The sequence below is a fragment of the Corvus kubaryi genome, unplaced genomic scaffold (genome assembly GCF_017639235.1).
Source record: "Corvus kubaryi isolate FWS band 111438036 unplaced genomic scaffold, C.kubaryi_AGA036_p1.0 split1-131, whole genome shotgun sequence".
In the NCBI taxonomy this organism is placed as follows: Eukaryota; Metazoa; Chordata; class Aves; order Passeriformes; family Corvidae; genus Corvus; species Corvus kubaryi.
In genome coordinates this window covers 8923784-8939873 of record NW_024582073.1, presented here as the reverse complement: position 1 = coordinate 8939873, position 16090 = coordinate 8923784, and the positions used below count along the sequence as shown (strand labels likewise).

General features: G+C 37.2%; 1 protein-coding gene across 5 annotated transcripts in view; it reads right to left on the bottom strand.

The window, feature by feature from the left end:
* SMIM14 (small integral membrane protein 14) overlaps positions 1-16090 on the bottom strand; it is a 55679-nt gene that overhangs the window by 12893 nt on the left and 26696 nt on the right. For all 5 annotated transcript variants that reach the window (XM_042052920.1, XM_042052919.1, XM_042052923.1 and 2 more), the window contains one exon: positions 13262-13372. In XM_042052920.1, the coding sequence (XP_041908854.1) occupies positions 13262-13372 (111 nt within the window). The remainder of the gene's footprint in view (positions 1-13261; positions 13373-16090) is intronic.

Here is a 16090-nt window from a genome sequence, read left to right as displayed (position 1 = left end):
AACTGCAAGAAAAGTCAACACTGGCTAATCTGCAAATCAGTACAGCTATTTTACAGATGACAGAGCCAAAAAATAAAGACAAACATCACGTTCTTTATCAGGATCAGAGATGTTAAATAGATGAGATTTAATCTGCAGTACTATGGAAATAGATTCTGTCCTCTGCGTAGGTAAACTACATGGATTATTAGTAAAAGTTTTTAAAGGTACAGAATTGTTACACTGCCTTGGTTAGAAATGACATTTGCTTTTTCACAGGTTTTATGATACAGTTGTGTCATGAATCCCAACACTTTTTGTCACAACTGGCTAATCTGTTTATTACCAGTTAAAGAGAAGAAAAGATGATGCTCTTTATGTAAGAAATAGATGAATCATTTCCCCAAAACCCATTTCCCCTTGTATTGGCATAACTGATTTAATGTATGTAGTCATATTATGCAAAACACATCAAGGAAAGATGAAGAACTGAAGAAGGAAGACATCTGGGAAAGTCTAAGCGCCTTCTTTTGTCATAAAGAGTGTCAATGACTGACACATTTGAGAAAGGAAAAAATTTAATTGGAGATTGATCACACTAATTCTTTCATTAATATATTAAGATCTACTAGCAAATTTACTGAGACTACAAAGAAGTCCCTTAGGAAGGAACTGCGAAGGCTGGATTTAACCTTGTTTCTAGTTAAAAACAGCATTGATGGAAATTCAAGCAGAATACTTCTCTTTATCTTACTAAAGGAAAAAAAATCTATCAAACTATGCATATTTCCTGCTCTTCTTATATAAAAGCTCATTTTATTTTAAAACTTTGGAAGTAATTTTCAAAGGGGAGGTTTTATGTCAGCAATAGTATCCATTTGAAATATTCAAAAGATTTCCGAACTGGGAAAACTGGATATTGCTATACCCATGTTTTAAAGAGATCAGCAACATAATTATCTTCTGTTTGTATAGGAGTTTAATTCTGAGAGGGGCTTAATTCATAATCCCTACTTAAAACACAATTTACAGATATTCAGCAGAGAAGGATGACCAGAATTAAAATGGGCAACAGATATATGATCAGAAACATTGTACAAGCATCTCGTCTAGTTTGCCTAGACATACAACACTGCCTGGGGGTGTTCTAGCCACAGTATCAGTTATCCCTCATTCTAAGTCACACTCTATCCAAATACAACTTTTTAAAAGCTCTAGGATGGCTGTCTGAGCCAGGTAACAAATCTGTTTTCAACAGCTCAGTGAGAGGCTGCATATTGTCATCTTGCGATGAAAAACAGCAGCTCATGAAAAACGAGCAGCAGTAAAAAGAGGTTGTTCTTAATTCACTCGGGTCAACAAGTTCCTAACTGTGTAACCCAATATGAATCTGATTCCTTGTGGTCACTCATTTAGGGAAAGGACGAGAAACGATTCTGGCACAGGTATGAAACACTTACGTAAATTGAATGGCTGGAAAGGTAATGCCTTTTGCTGGAACAAGAATGTTCCTTCTCCCAGTTAACTCTCTTTTGACAATTACACCCTTTACGGAACATAGCAACTCTTGGGAAAAACTGAATGTGCAACATTTCAATAGTAAGGTAATTGAAAAAAGAGCAATTATCAGGGACTGGAAATAAATAGTTCTTTGTATTAAGATTTTTCTAATCCAATGTGGAGGGGAAGTTTGGATGAAAGTTTGTGGAATAATGGTAAAAACTTGAACCAGACTTTACCTGTTCTCAACAAAACCCTCAAAAAGACTTCAAATACACTCAATGTTTTTCAGACTGGGAACACTACAGAGTTAATGAGAAAAATGAGAAGTAATTCTTCTAATATGTTAACTCTTAAAGACAATATTATTAACAATGACTTTGATTTTATTAATATTTCAGAGATCCTTGTGTCGTTGAAAGTGTGAATTTAGTGGAAGACTAATAGCTGACTGTCTGATCTGACATCTACTAAAGTCAGCAACAGCCTTTTCATCTTTTTCCATATATTCTAAAACAGACCCTTAAAAAGAACACAGAAATCAGGCGAGTTAAACATCAGGGCATATTCAACAAAAGAAGAAGAGAGTGAAAAATGTCACAAAATGAAATATTTATACTATTTCATTCCATTTAAATGAAAAGGATTATATCTGAATTTTAACCTTCTCTGTGCAGTTTGTCATTCAAATATAATAAATGGCTTAGTGCTTGTGAGCCAAACAATGAACTACTTTATCTTTTATCGTCCAAAATGAAGTAAACATGAATTTTAAATAGCATGAAAGCTAGAAGAGAGCTAAAAAGAATCAAGAATTTTCAGTTTTAGACAGTACGAACTTGAAAACAATAGAAGTAAAAATACTAATTATAAATGTAAATTATTTAAAATACAACTGTGAACTTTCATTTCCTCCAAGTACATTTAAAGTCTTGAATAACCTAAGTTAAAGTAATTTAAATTAATAATCCCCAAACCACAAGAACTCTTGGCCAATAGGAATATATGGTTTCCATGAAACCCCTGGTAAGTTTTTGGAAGAAGCACAAGTGGCTGAATCACAGCAAATCAGTGCCCACTTACTGACATACTGTGAATGCAAACTCAACACAATACCAAGTTACTTCCAGTGGTAAGAGAAAAGGGCTCTCCCTCACTCTTTCCCCATGACACTCACATTTTGCATTGCAAAAATAAAAAGGGCACATTTCAAATGGCTCGTAGTTCCAATTTGAAACAGTTCTTCCCTTCTTTTCCTTTTCCAAAATACACAGCTTTTAGCCCCAGTTCACACTAACACAACAGTGTTTAGATCCTGCTCCTTTGAGACAAGGACAGTTTTAACATGCCATCTTGTGGATCAACGGCATCCACCCATCAAGCACACCTGAAACCTGTGTCCTGCTGCTCCTCTTACAACAGATGCCATGTTATGGCAGGAGTCTGCACAGTTTTTAGCAATGAGAGGCTCCACTTTTTAAAATCCTCAGCTGAGAACAAAACATGAACACAGTAAAGGGACACTGCTCTTGGCCTCCGAAAACTCTTTTGTGAAGTCACCAGCAAAGTTTGGTTTGGTTTTTTTTTCATATGCACACAAACATGCCACTGTGTGGTGAAAACAGGGTGTGAACTTTTACTGCATTTTAGCTGCTCCACAAAATCACTGAAGTCCAAGTGAAACAGTAAGCCCAGTGAAAACAGCTTCATCTAGCTAAACAGAGAACTTGTTTTTCCAACACAGGGACCTCAGCCATCAGGACCATTTCAGTCTTCCTTGAAAGAAGTTAAGCTACTTTGCACCACTCATTACAGATACATGCTATAGAGAAGAAATTCAGACTTTGTCTACCTATAGAGTACCTTGTTCTTGCTTCAATTACTCTGTCTTCTCTTCAGAGGACTTTAGTGAAACTCTTCAGATGAGTTTTCAGAGTTTGCTGTGCCAGAGTTCAACAGTCTCACAATCTCTGGGACTGATCCTGCAATCTCTGCTCTGACAATTTTTTTAAAAATTAAAGTCAACAGCATATTGCCTGAAAAAAGATTCAGGGTTTCTATCCAGTGTGAACATCTTTTCTGAAGTGTTAAATATATTATTTAAGAGTTAAAAAAAAAAAAAGGACAGAGCATACAAATATCAGGAAGATACCAATGATCAGACACCTCACCAGTTTGTCATTTTTCAGGAGAAATGGCAGCATAATCCCTGTCCAAAAGCACTTTCCAACTCTAGAAATGTTGTACTAAAGACATAAAGAAACAAGAACAGCAGGACTAGTGGCAGGAACAAAGTGCAATAATCAATGCAGCCTAGTGTGAATGACAGATGAGATGAAAGTATATTATTTATGTAGGGATAAATAACTACATTTCAGAATAACTTCTGAGTCAGCTCAAAGCAGATATAAGCCCCCAGAAAAGACAGAAATGAAAGATTAGTAAGTTCATGAGACACATCAGGAAAAGACCTCCATACAAGAAGTTGTGATGGATGAAAGCCCAGAGAGATACATGAGAGAAATAGATGAAACAGGTACAAAGATAAGAGAGCAAAAATGGATAATGGTGGGAATTAAAAGAATAGTTAAGAAGGAAAGCAAGGACAAATGACTAGCTTGAAACGGTCATTTATTCCATGAATATAAGTAAATTTAAAATGGAATCATAAAGACTGTTGATAGAAAATTTTATGTGATAATGAGGGCAAAGTATCATCCCTTGTGAAAATACTCTTTTGCCATTTAGACCAGCTGGAAGCTCCGCTTTCCTCTCTTAACGATGCCAGAAGATGACAATACAATGGCATACTCCTGATTGCATTCTCATTCTTCTGGGTAATGAAATCATTATTTAAGCTTTGTTGGCAGCCACGTCTGTTCTCTCCAAACTATATAAATGATCTAGTAAACAACATGATAAATAAATTGCTATGGTAGGATATGCCAGTCTTGAATACAAGCCAGGTTGCAAATTGAATTGTAGCATTATCTGTAAGAGTTCAGATTTAAAGATGCAAAAAATGACACCTACATGCATTATTCTGCTATAAGCTGGCAAAGAGAAATAAGAGGAAAAGAATGGCATACTGATGGAATTTAATTGTCTCTTAAACTACACTAGCTTCTCTTAGAAGTACAAACAAGGAAAAAGGGAACACTCCCTTCCCCACTCCTTCATTTTCTATGTGTATATGCAGAATTAAAATAAATGATTGTTCATACAAGGAGAGAATAACAGTCTGCAATAAAAATATAGAGCCTGGTCCTGTGAGGTGGCAAGTAATTTTCTCTCCCATCACAAATGAGAGACAAGGATGGTTGCTACATTTCAGAATATTCCTAGATCACAAACCAACTCTTAAGACCCAGAATCATCAGCCAGTTATGACAGAAGGAGAACATTAATTTTCATAATGAAAGACATGACGTTTTATGGAGGAGAATGCCTCAGAAGTCACAGGGCCCACTGCAGTCTGGAGCTGTGATCTGGACAGGAACACATTCTTCCCTTCATTTTTTCCATTTGTTCTGGGATTGCTGTTTCACCTTAGTGTCATATCGACCCTCCTTTTTCACACTTCCCTCACTTTTCTGAAATTGCCTGACTTACTGATACTTCATTTTATAATTTTGCTGACCTGTGATATCAATGACACCCTCCTTTTACTGCATGCAAAGCAGAATGAATTAGCAGTGAAAAGAAGATGAAACTGTGTGATGATCAGGACCATCAAGGAGCTCACAGCATCTCTGACTATGTGCAATACTAAACAACAAATACATGAGGCAGAATATAAAACAGAGGCATCTGAAAATGTGCACAAACAACATACGTTTCCCCCCAGAGGACATTTGCAAACATATCTAAAATGTAAAACCAAAATACACATAGGCTTTTTGACTAAACAGTTGAGTATCTTCTGCAAAATGATGCATATTAGCAAAAGACAAAGATACTCTCACATAGACAGCCTTGAGGAAAACTTAGAACTCGCAGTTCCAAAAGATAAGTAGTTTGCTCTGAGTGTTGATTACGTCCACATAAGGCCTGAGAGAAAAAGTGCAATTTTCTCATTTTTCCTCCAAAGAGATGGCCATAACACATCTCTGATCATCAGAGTTCAGCCATTCATAATACAGGTTCTAGCTATTAATTACTTCTGGAATACCAAGCTGAAAGAATTTCCAATGCATGATTTTTTACATTGCTTGCAATACACTATGCATTCCTTGAGATGATCATGAGGTGTGACTGAGATTTTCTTTTTTTTTTTATTTTCTAAATATATATTGGTTAAGAAGCAGCAGTTTCAAGCATACTACAAACTTCAGGAATGGGAAATGTAAAGAATGACAGACATGTTCAACAAGTCCTGATTCCTAACCCCTTATAGACCCAAGTGGACACCACTTTTCACAGCTTTTTTCTTTTTTAACATGTCTAGAAAATAGTCTCCTTTTACATTGTTTGATCTAGAATGAGACTCTAGGTTATGACACCCATTGGCAGTACATGAATTCTGTAATACAATTTTGCGGCCTTAGCCTGTGCAACACCAGCACCTTGAGCATTCAGCAAAAGGTAGGGAAATGCAAGTCAGTGGAGCAAGAGCACTCAGGTACAGTCTCATCCTCTGCCACTCCAACCCTGTGTCTTATTCTTTTGGCCTGGTGTCTTAGGAGGTGCATCAAGTCTTTTCCCCTGCATCTCTGAAGAATGATAGTTTCTTTGTCCTAATGAACAACCTAAAGTTGAGCTGTTAGGAAAGGTGTACGTTGAACCAGCTTGAATGCAGAGGGCAAAAAGGGCAAGTGAGGGTAAAATGCAGTTTTCCTGCTCTTGTAATGTTTGGCTAAAAACTACAGACTATAAGAAGTAGCACCTGCTATATAAAAAAATTAGAGGGCAAACACCATGTAAAAAGTCTCCAGGGTAACCTTCATATTTAAAGGACATTTTTAAAAAATGTATTTGGTATAGTTCTGGTGTGCTTTCAGTAAAAGCCCACATCAACAGGGAAAGCCACTTTTGCTGACTGTTTAAGATGGGCTTAGCTGGGCTAACATCTTGAGAGCTTTTCAGCCATTTGCAGCACATATCTATTTTAGTCATCTGTGTTTATTTTGTGCCGCTTACACGAAGTCTCCCTCAGCCAAGACTTGTGGCTATGCTGGATACTATTTCAGACTATGCCAGTTCAAAACAGTAAGACTCTAAAATGACCTGGTCAAGAGAATTATGCAGAAACTTGAATGACGAAAGAGTGTTTGAACTAATTATGTTGAAATAGTTTGAGAATTTGCAACTTTTGCTATAAAAATCTAGTGACAAATCAAAATAGAAGAGAGATTAAAATAAAGAATGATTTGCTCTGTATCCCTCAGAGTTTTGATATAGCAACATAACTAAGCATGGACCATTACTTTGCAATTAGCTACTGAAGAACAAAACACAAGTTTGCAATTCCCACAGTGGTTTGTAAGTAGAACTGTAAGCGGTTTATCAAAATGGGACCTTTTGCATTATAGAATTAGAAATGTTTTGGCTTAAAAAACATACTGCTCATTTTCATAAAATCTAGTATGAGAGAATTCTGAAGTCAGTTTTTGTAAAGCAAATAATACTGCACCAGAAGGAGACAGAAAAAGGATGTTTACTTGACATATTACTGGCTTGCTCTGACATTTCTGGCCACTCTAAGCAGTCATTAGCAGGTTTCAATCTTTGTGGAAGATGCTCTATGTATGATTATCCCTCACCACCACATAAACTGTGTTTTCAGTCTAGTTTTCAGACTTGAACTGACCCTTGGGCCGAGATCAGCCATGCCTATGCACAGAGCATCGATACCCAGAGGAATAACATAAGGAAATCAGATTTTTATATTACAAAGTAAGTGAAAAAATGGGAAATAAAAAGGCTTAAATACAACATCATTCTTATCTAGAGATTTGCTGTCTTTTGCTAAAACTAAGACAGGAAGCATTTCCTCTGGGTACAAAGAATGTCCTTCACCATGATTCTTTCAAGTAACTATCCCCTTGCCTGACAGATTCCCCCCAATAAAACCACTTGCTGTCATTTGTTGTTCCTCACTCTTGAACTTTGGCTCTTCTTGTCAAAATAAGTTTTGCAGATGGAGGAGACTGAACAGGAGATAAAGTCATGCAAGCTAACAGACCTGTCATTGTCTTTTGACAACTCCTGTGCATCTGCAGAGGATGGAAAGTCTTGTGATATTTTTCTTCTATGCTTACTTCCTCTTACGGAAGTTCCCAATTAACTGCTATATCCATAGAGTAAATAGTGAACCTAACATACAATAGTCAAATTGTTACACACCACCACCAAATCATAACAGATGGTGCCATGGGTATTACATACTAGAAATGATATTTATGAAGTCATAGCCAAAAATTTTAGATTTCTAGTGTTTCCTATGACTATTTGGAGATCATAATATGTGCTTATTTTTTACAGTGGCCATATTACAGAAATTTACGTGTGTGAAATGTTCATATTTTGACACCAAGAAGAACCCTGAAAAATCCACTTCAGGAAAATGATAGAACCTTCAGCATAAAATAATTCAATGCTACTTAAGCATGTATACACATAAACATTCTAAGAACTGTGTGTGTGAACAATATCTCCAAGTTAACCTAATAACCAGCAAAATATCTTTTAAAATATTATGCATATTAGAGATACACAGTTCACTGACATAAAATCTTCATGGTATTATGAATTAAGAAGGAAAAAACCAAACAAAACAAAGCCCTGCTTAGTCAAGCAAAATGAAAGACAGATAAATAATCAAGCCACATAACTAAGAGCTGGACTTTTTAACAGCTCTCGTTTGTAATCTTCTGTGGTGTTGCTAACAACACAGAGGAAGAAGAGTTTAAATGACAATAGCTTTTTTTCATTGTATAAGCATTAATTGTGCTATCAGATGAACTGAAGTCTGCATTTCAAATAGAGATTTAAACTATATGCTATATAAAACCCCAAAAGTAATGTATTCAACCACAAATTATACTTTGAATGCCACATACATTTTCTAAGAGTTTCAAAGTAAATATACCAATTAAACTAGAAGTTAAAATTATCATATTGGAAATTAAAACGAGAACTTCAGGTTCTAGAGGGAGACTTTTGGATCTCCTTCTGATTTTGGAATAGCAGTATCATTCAAATCTCCCATACAGTTAATTCTAACAGAAATCCTCTGTATTTGATTATGTATTTTTTAACTCTACACATAATAGTCATGACTGAATATATCATAACTTCTTCAATAGCAGAAGCCTTAATTCTTATCAGTGTTTGTTTAGATAGGTATAAACAAATTAGTCCATAAAAATTAGTTTATTTTAACGCAAATGCAAGTTTAAAAAATCTACAATCAATCATGTGGGTTTTGCACAATGTCATTACTGGATTGAAAGTTACTCCTAAAAGTAACATTTTCATATTTGGGCATCTCCTATAATTACACTATAATTCTGTTAAATTTGATCTCATCTCTGAACTTCTGCATTTATAATGCTCAGTCCGAAGACAATTGCAAACACCTTGTTATACAATTTGCTCCAAAATCTTGTCGAGTACTGACAGCTGTAACACCATTCAAATGTACTCTGGTGTGTTTTATACCTATCTAGGTTAAAAAGAATCAACCACTAAATACATATAGGGAACCCTTTTGGGTACACAGTCTGTTTGGATGTCTTTTTCTAACCCAGAGACAGAACAGATTGCTAGCTTTGTTTATCACAATGATTTTGAAGTTAAGGTTTTGAGGATCCAACTTTTAGAGGTAGTGGGCACCCAGTCTCCACTGAGGGGTTCAGCAATTTTGACAACCAGTGTCCACGTGGTTTTTTTAGCACAAATAGTAAAAACTTCTGTTTCCTTATGTTGTGTAAAACTGAGTGACAAAACAGCAACTTAGAAGGCGAACTCTCACTGAAGCATAAAAGTTAAAGATGCAAAAATGGCTTAGCAAGTCTCCTGCTGAGATCATACAACAGGTTACTTGAGGATAGTCTGGCTGCTGACTGAGATTTCTGAGACTTTTCTTTTCTAGATTCTGCTAAATTATCCTAGCTAGTGATTTGGTCTTATAAATATTTAGGAGCATCTGCTTTGGTTTTTAGGAGAGATGAAATCTGGAATTTCCCTTTACTCCTCACAGTTTCAAGCACTAATTGGTATGAGCTTTTTGGAAAGTGAACACTGAGCAAAAAACTCCATTTCTGCAACTACGCAGAACATTGTTAGACTGCTCTTGGTGACTGCCCAAGAGCATGCACCTATTATGTGCTCTGTTCACATTCATAACACAGGAACTAGTGTTCCTCCAAAAGATCCATTTTTACCCACCTCACACTGCATGGAGCAGCCCAGGAACAAAATCTCACAGATGTTTGTGGCACTTGTAACTTTGGACACGACACACCTACACTGTTCATAACCAGAATCCTCCAGCCACAACAAACGGAACTGGCTGACCAGTGCCATTGAGTATCAGTATCTTCTAGCAAAAAAGGAAAAGATAAAAAAATGCTGAATAGGGGTCAAAATTCTGAACCGTGCTGGTTTAGATTTGCATCTAACAAGCCTAAGGAAAAAGGGCAGCCAACATGCATCCTCCTTTCTTCCTCCCAACTTTTGAACTTGGTCCTGGGGCTTCCTTTCTCACCACTTTAGCAGGTGTTTAGAAGCCTCAAGGTTCAGAATCAACACAACTGTGGGATATGGCACAAACATCATGTTGAGAACAAAAAAAATACTTCTTGAGAAAGAACATATGTACAAACATCCATGTAAGGGCAGCAGGGAGAGCTCAAAAGATTTTGAAATTGTGCCTCTAACTGGGAAGCATGAGCTAGGATGGCTAGGCCTGATGTAAAGGCTCCACAGTAAGGACAACTATTCTCCACAGAAGCCTCAATTCTCTCTGCCTTTGTGTCAGCAGCACTAACCTTTAAACACTGCATAAGCAGACTGAAGGATGCAATTACACTCCTGTACTCATTTTAAACTCTTATCTAGAATACTGCATCCAGTCTTGAGCTCTTCTACACCAGACATTTACAGATTGAAGTGAATTCAGTGTGGGGTCTCCAGGGGCAGAAGCACTTGCCCTGTAAGGAGAGGCTGAGGGAGCTTGGCTTGTTTGGCCCAGAGAAGAAATGGTTTTGGGAGACCTAACAGCAGTCCCCAGTACTTACAAAGAGGTTAGTGAGAGGACAGAGACAGCTCTTTACAGCACTGTATGGCAGAGGGTATGATACATTCAACTAAAACATGGATAGAAAAAATTCTCTGTCACAAAGACTGCCAAATATTGGGGCAGGTTGCCCCAAGAAGCTGTGGAATTGCTATCCCTTGAAGGTTTTCAAGATTCAGCTAGAATAAAAGCCCTGAATGACCTGATCACTATCAGCCTTGCTTTGAGCAAGAGGTTGGCTTAGGTCATCTACTGAAGTTCCTTCCATCCTGAACAATTCTCGTAACACCAATAAATGGGCACACATCCCTTTTCACTTTTTAGTTCTCCAGTCCCCAACCAAACCTGTTGACTGTTCAACAGTAAGAAAGTGGATCAACCTGTAATGACTCTCGAGTTTCAAGAAAGTACTGGCTGTACCACAATTGGGAACTACCAAAGGAAAATTGTATCATTTCCTATAAAGCATATGGAACTAGCTATACAGACATGCTCAATTTGTCTGGTGTCATTTTGGACTTTGGTGCAGCTGGCCACTACACAGACCTGGGGCTGGCAACTCCAGTTTTGATGCTTAGCCCAAGGGTCTGCTGGTCTGTGAGATGGAAAGTGCTTGTCATTTCCTCTTGTCCTGTAGGGTATCACTCTCCTTCTGCTGCAGCCACTGACTAGCCCTCCCACTGCAAGAGCCTGGTCTGGAGTATTTTGACTCCTAGTGTGGCCTGTGTATTTTGGAGACAGCGTTCTCTGTGCACAGGCCTAGGGTGCAATACGAGAACATGATGACACAAGTTCTGCAAGTGCTATGTTATGGACATGGGTGGGGAACTCCACTTACTCTGAGCAAAGTCATTCTGGAAAGTAAGATCAGCCAAGCTCTCTGAGAGTACACACTGGTACAGCATCTGCCTGGCTCTAAGTTCTTCCTCTGGCATTCCAGATGACTGTAATGATACACTTCAAGACTAATAAAGTGTGGACACTTTGGTTTTTGTATTCAGGGTGAACCAGGACTATACAAGTGCAACCCACACATTTGCATGAACAAGTTATATATACCTCTTGAAAAGTGCCATTTTAAAAAAGTTTCTTCTTTTGTGGATGTATGCATGTGGAAGTGGTTTAAGGACAACCACACAAATTAAGGGGAAGCCATACAAGGAGCAGCTGAGGTCACTTGGCTTATTCAGCCTGGAGAAGAGGAGACTGAGGGGAGACCTCATTGCAGTCTACAACTTCCTAGTGAGGGGAAGAGGAGGGGCAAACACTGACCCCTTCTCCATGGTGACCAACGATAGGACCTGAGGAAACAGCATGAAGCTGTGTTGAGGGGTTTAGGTTGGATACTAGGAAAACAGTCTTCCCCCAGAGAGTGGTTGGGCATTGGAACAGGCTCCCCAGGGAAGTGGTCACAGCACCAAGTCTGACAGAGTTCAAAAAGTGTTTGGACAGTGCTCTGGGACACATGGTGTGACTCTTGAGGACGGTGCTGTGTAGGGCCAGGAGCTGGACTCAATGATCCCTGTGGGTCTCTTCTAACTCAGAATATTATGTGATTCTATGATTCCTTATACCCAGACATACATTCTTTGGGGACTTAGATACTAACTCTACTCTTATCATAGGCTAGTGGATGTCATATTTTCCTGATAACCTTCCCAAAATACTGCTAAGAAACCTCTTGAAGAAGGGCCTGATCCTAGAGAGAATCTTCTTCACACACAACTGCCTTGAACAGCTGATGTACCCAGTAACTTAAAATTATACTAATTTAGGCCCTAAGAAAGAAAATGTGATAAAAACAGGTTTATGAAAATCAACAAGGGGAAGTACATCAAATGAAGTTGATGTATAGTGTAATCTTGAAAAGAATTTAATCAAATTAGAGTTGTAATTAAGTTCACCTAATTGCTCACAGTTCATAATTGTTAATGTTATTTTAAAAAATATGTACTTTTACTTAGAAAAAAAAAGAAGCACTTTGTTGCTTATTTTTTCAATAGACATTGAACTAAGTTCAATACAGAAAGAAAGAAACGTTGCTATTTTACAGGTCACAGAGCAATGTACATAACTTGCTTGAAGTTGCTCAACCTATCAATGACATAGCAAGAAACAGAACTCAAAACTCAGAATCAGTGAATTCCCAACTTCAGAACTATTTAAAGGGTAGTTTTAAAAATTTAGACATCATTATCTTGCCGTATGAGTACGTGGAACTTCATATGTGTGGAATTACCTTGACCACAAAGACTTTGCTGGGTAATTTCTCTGGCTTTATGCAGACTGAAAAAAATGCATATAAAAGAAACATTTCAACAGAAACACTGTCAATGCTGTCAAAATGCAGCTCTGGGAAATAAACAGAAAGCTATAATTTGTATTGACTATTCAAAAGCTCATCAGAAAGATGGATACACAGATTCTAACTGTACATGCAACTGAATAAGCAGATTCAAAAGCACCAGTAACTGCAAATCTGCAAGAGCTGAAGTAATGTCTGAATAACCACCCTTCCAAATATCCTCATGTTATCCTTACCAGATTAATCAGTCTTCGCATTGCATGTTCATGCGAGCAAATGCATTCACAGGGATCAAATCCACCTTCTGCCATGGTTCTCTGGATAAACCTGAACTTGTCTGTTAACACCTAAGAAGAATAAGAATAAAAGGACAATGAACTCTTTTTCAACTGACCTTATTTTCCAGAGACTCACACATGAAGTTTCAGTTCATTTAATGCCAGGGTGAAAAAAGCAAAACAAAGCAGGGTAATCCTATTATTCCTTTGGCAGCATGAATGAAGAAGTCTGGTATGTGCAGTTACATTTTGATGTTGCTGAAAACACTGTCTCACACAAATTTTTTTTGCAAGACTGTGTGTGTCTCCCCTGGGTTTTCTCACATACCAAAATGAAATGCATCCAAACAAACACGAAGCACAAAGATTAAATTCTTGTCTCTCATCTGCACAGTGGGACTCTTAAGTGTACATATACAAATTGAAAGGTCAGGGGAACTTGTACTCCTAAACCCTAATAAACTGCTGGCATTCTCCCTCCAGATCAAGGTACAGGAAAATAATTTAAAACTCAGTAAGTTCTTTGCTAAAGGAAACAATCATCTTTGTTGTATAATGAAAGCAAGCAGCAGGGGTACAAAAGTGAACTTGGAAACGCTTTAAAAATGGAGCTAGGCACACTAATTTTACATCAAAGAACTAGGTTAATCACTTAGCAATACAGAATGTTCAAAGAAACTGGAGTGGACATGGTAGGAAATCAATTCTAGATTATTCACCTGCTAAAACCACTTATACCAGACATGTAAAGCGTGTTCAAACGTATACTTACTCTTTACCAATAACTTTTCAGTGATTTAATTGAGGGTCAAACCATGCAGCAGACTGCAAGGGATTTCTACCCTTATGGTCAAATCTGGGATTGCTTTCTCTCAAATGAGGACTCTCAGGATATATTAGGTAGTTCTGCAAATCCATACTTAAAAAATATTTTTAACTTGCTATCAGTAAAGCTGTATTCAACATGTGTTAGTGTTGCAGGCACTCAGGCTCTAATGTGACACAACTGGCAAGCTTAACAAACACAGCAGCCCAGAGCAGATACAACCTCCCAATTCCTAAAACGAGTAGTTTATGAAGGTACCAGCCATTTGATAAGGGTGTGCTGAATCAACAGATGTGCTCTGCAGTCATTGCCTATAAAAACTTACAGCCTTGAGCATTTTACACATGAGCATTTTAATGTTTCAATGTCACTAGAACAAAGAGGAATAACCTGTATGTCTTCATTCAACTGAATATAACACCATTACAGTTCTACCATCTCAGGGGAAGAAAAAAGCAAATGCATTTCAGAAGTCCTTCCTTTGTTAATGTCTACTACTCTTCTGAATAAACCTTTACTATGGTGGAGAAAGCCAGAGAGTAAAAGAAGGTGAAAGATATATGTATCTTAATTATGGAGTTTGAACATTGATGCCCATAACCTGCTAGGGTCTCCACTTTTTAAAAAGAAAACTGAAAAAAAAAAAAAAAAAAAAAAGAAGGAAGTGATGGAAGAAATTTTTTTTGCCTAGACATTAAGAAAGCATAATCTGGTTATGCAGTGAGAAGATGACTGAGAGATCACATGATCATGTAGTGCACAAGTACCTTAGAAAAGAAAAACAGGCCCAAGTATTGAATTCTTCAATGAAGAGTTAATCAAGAACCAGTAATTGGAAGATGTAATTAACCAGATTAAAAAGAAAAGTAAGGCATACATTTTTACCATCACAGTAACTGATCTGTGCAACAAACTGCCCAAGAAGCAGTGGATTTCCCACCACTCACTGCATTCAGTATGTTTCAGCAAAATACATATTACTAAGTACAGAAGCACCCAAGGTCAGATATAATGTCCCCCAATATATAGGAGATCAGAGCAGATGATCTAATAACTTTTTTTGAGAGTTATTGTAAGGCTACTAGACTAACTTTCATGAAATTAATTCAGAACCACTAAAACCAGATGATAGCATAGAAGAAATTTTTTAACAACACAGTCTCCCCGAATAATAAGCTCCTCTGCTTGGTATGGTGTTTCTAAAACTATCTTAGGATAAGGAACAGATAAAAGCACTGATTACTAAACAGTGCAAAATAGTTTCTCTGGATATAATGCTGGCATGCACAAGAAGGTATTTCAACAAGTGCAGTTGCAAAAAAATATTTAATTGTAATTTGAAATAATTTAGGGGTCAGTAACACATAATAATGTCTAACAGACAAGTGTTTATATTATAGAGGACTACACAAAACCCAAACATCAAGTAAGAGTCATCACCAATGAAAACAGGCTAACATTCTCTATAGAACATACAAGTGAAAAAGGTTAGACAAAAATGGGAAAAGTTAATCTATCATACAACATCATAAATTTAAGCGGACGTGCGCTAGAAGGAATTTACCCCAAGGCACTTGTACATGACAAATTACCTCAATGAGCTAAAGAAAGCACAAGACGCATCACCAAGTAAAATGCCATCCAAGCTTTGAACAAAAGATCTCTTACAAGCTTTCCCACCTTCACACAATGCTGAACCAAATCATCCTTTCTCTCCTGCAAGCTTATAACAAACTCTTTCATTGGCAAAGAACCAAAGATTGACCATGTATTTTGGGAACAGCACTAGGTTTTCCCCTAAAAAAGATGCTAAAATTGAGTTAATTTAATATGCTTAGAATCCAGGTAAGTAATTCCCCTTTATGCAATTATTTTTTGCCGAAACTGAAGAAAACAGTGATTTTATACATATCTGCCCAGTTATAAAGAAGAGAGAAACACTCTATACTATATGATGATTT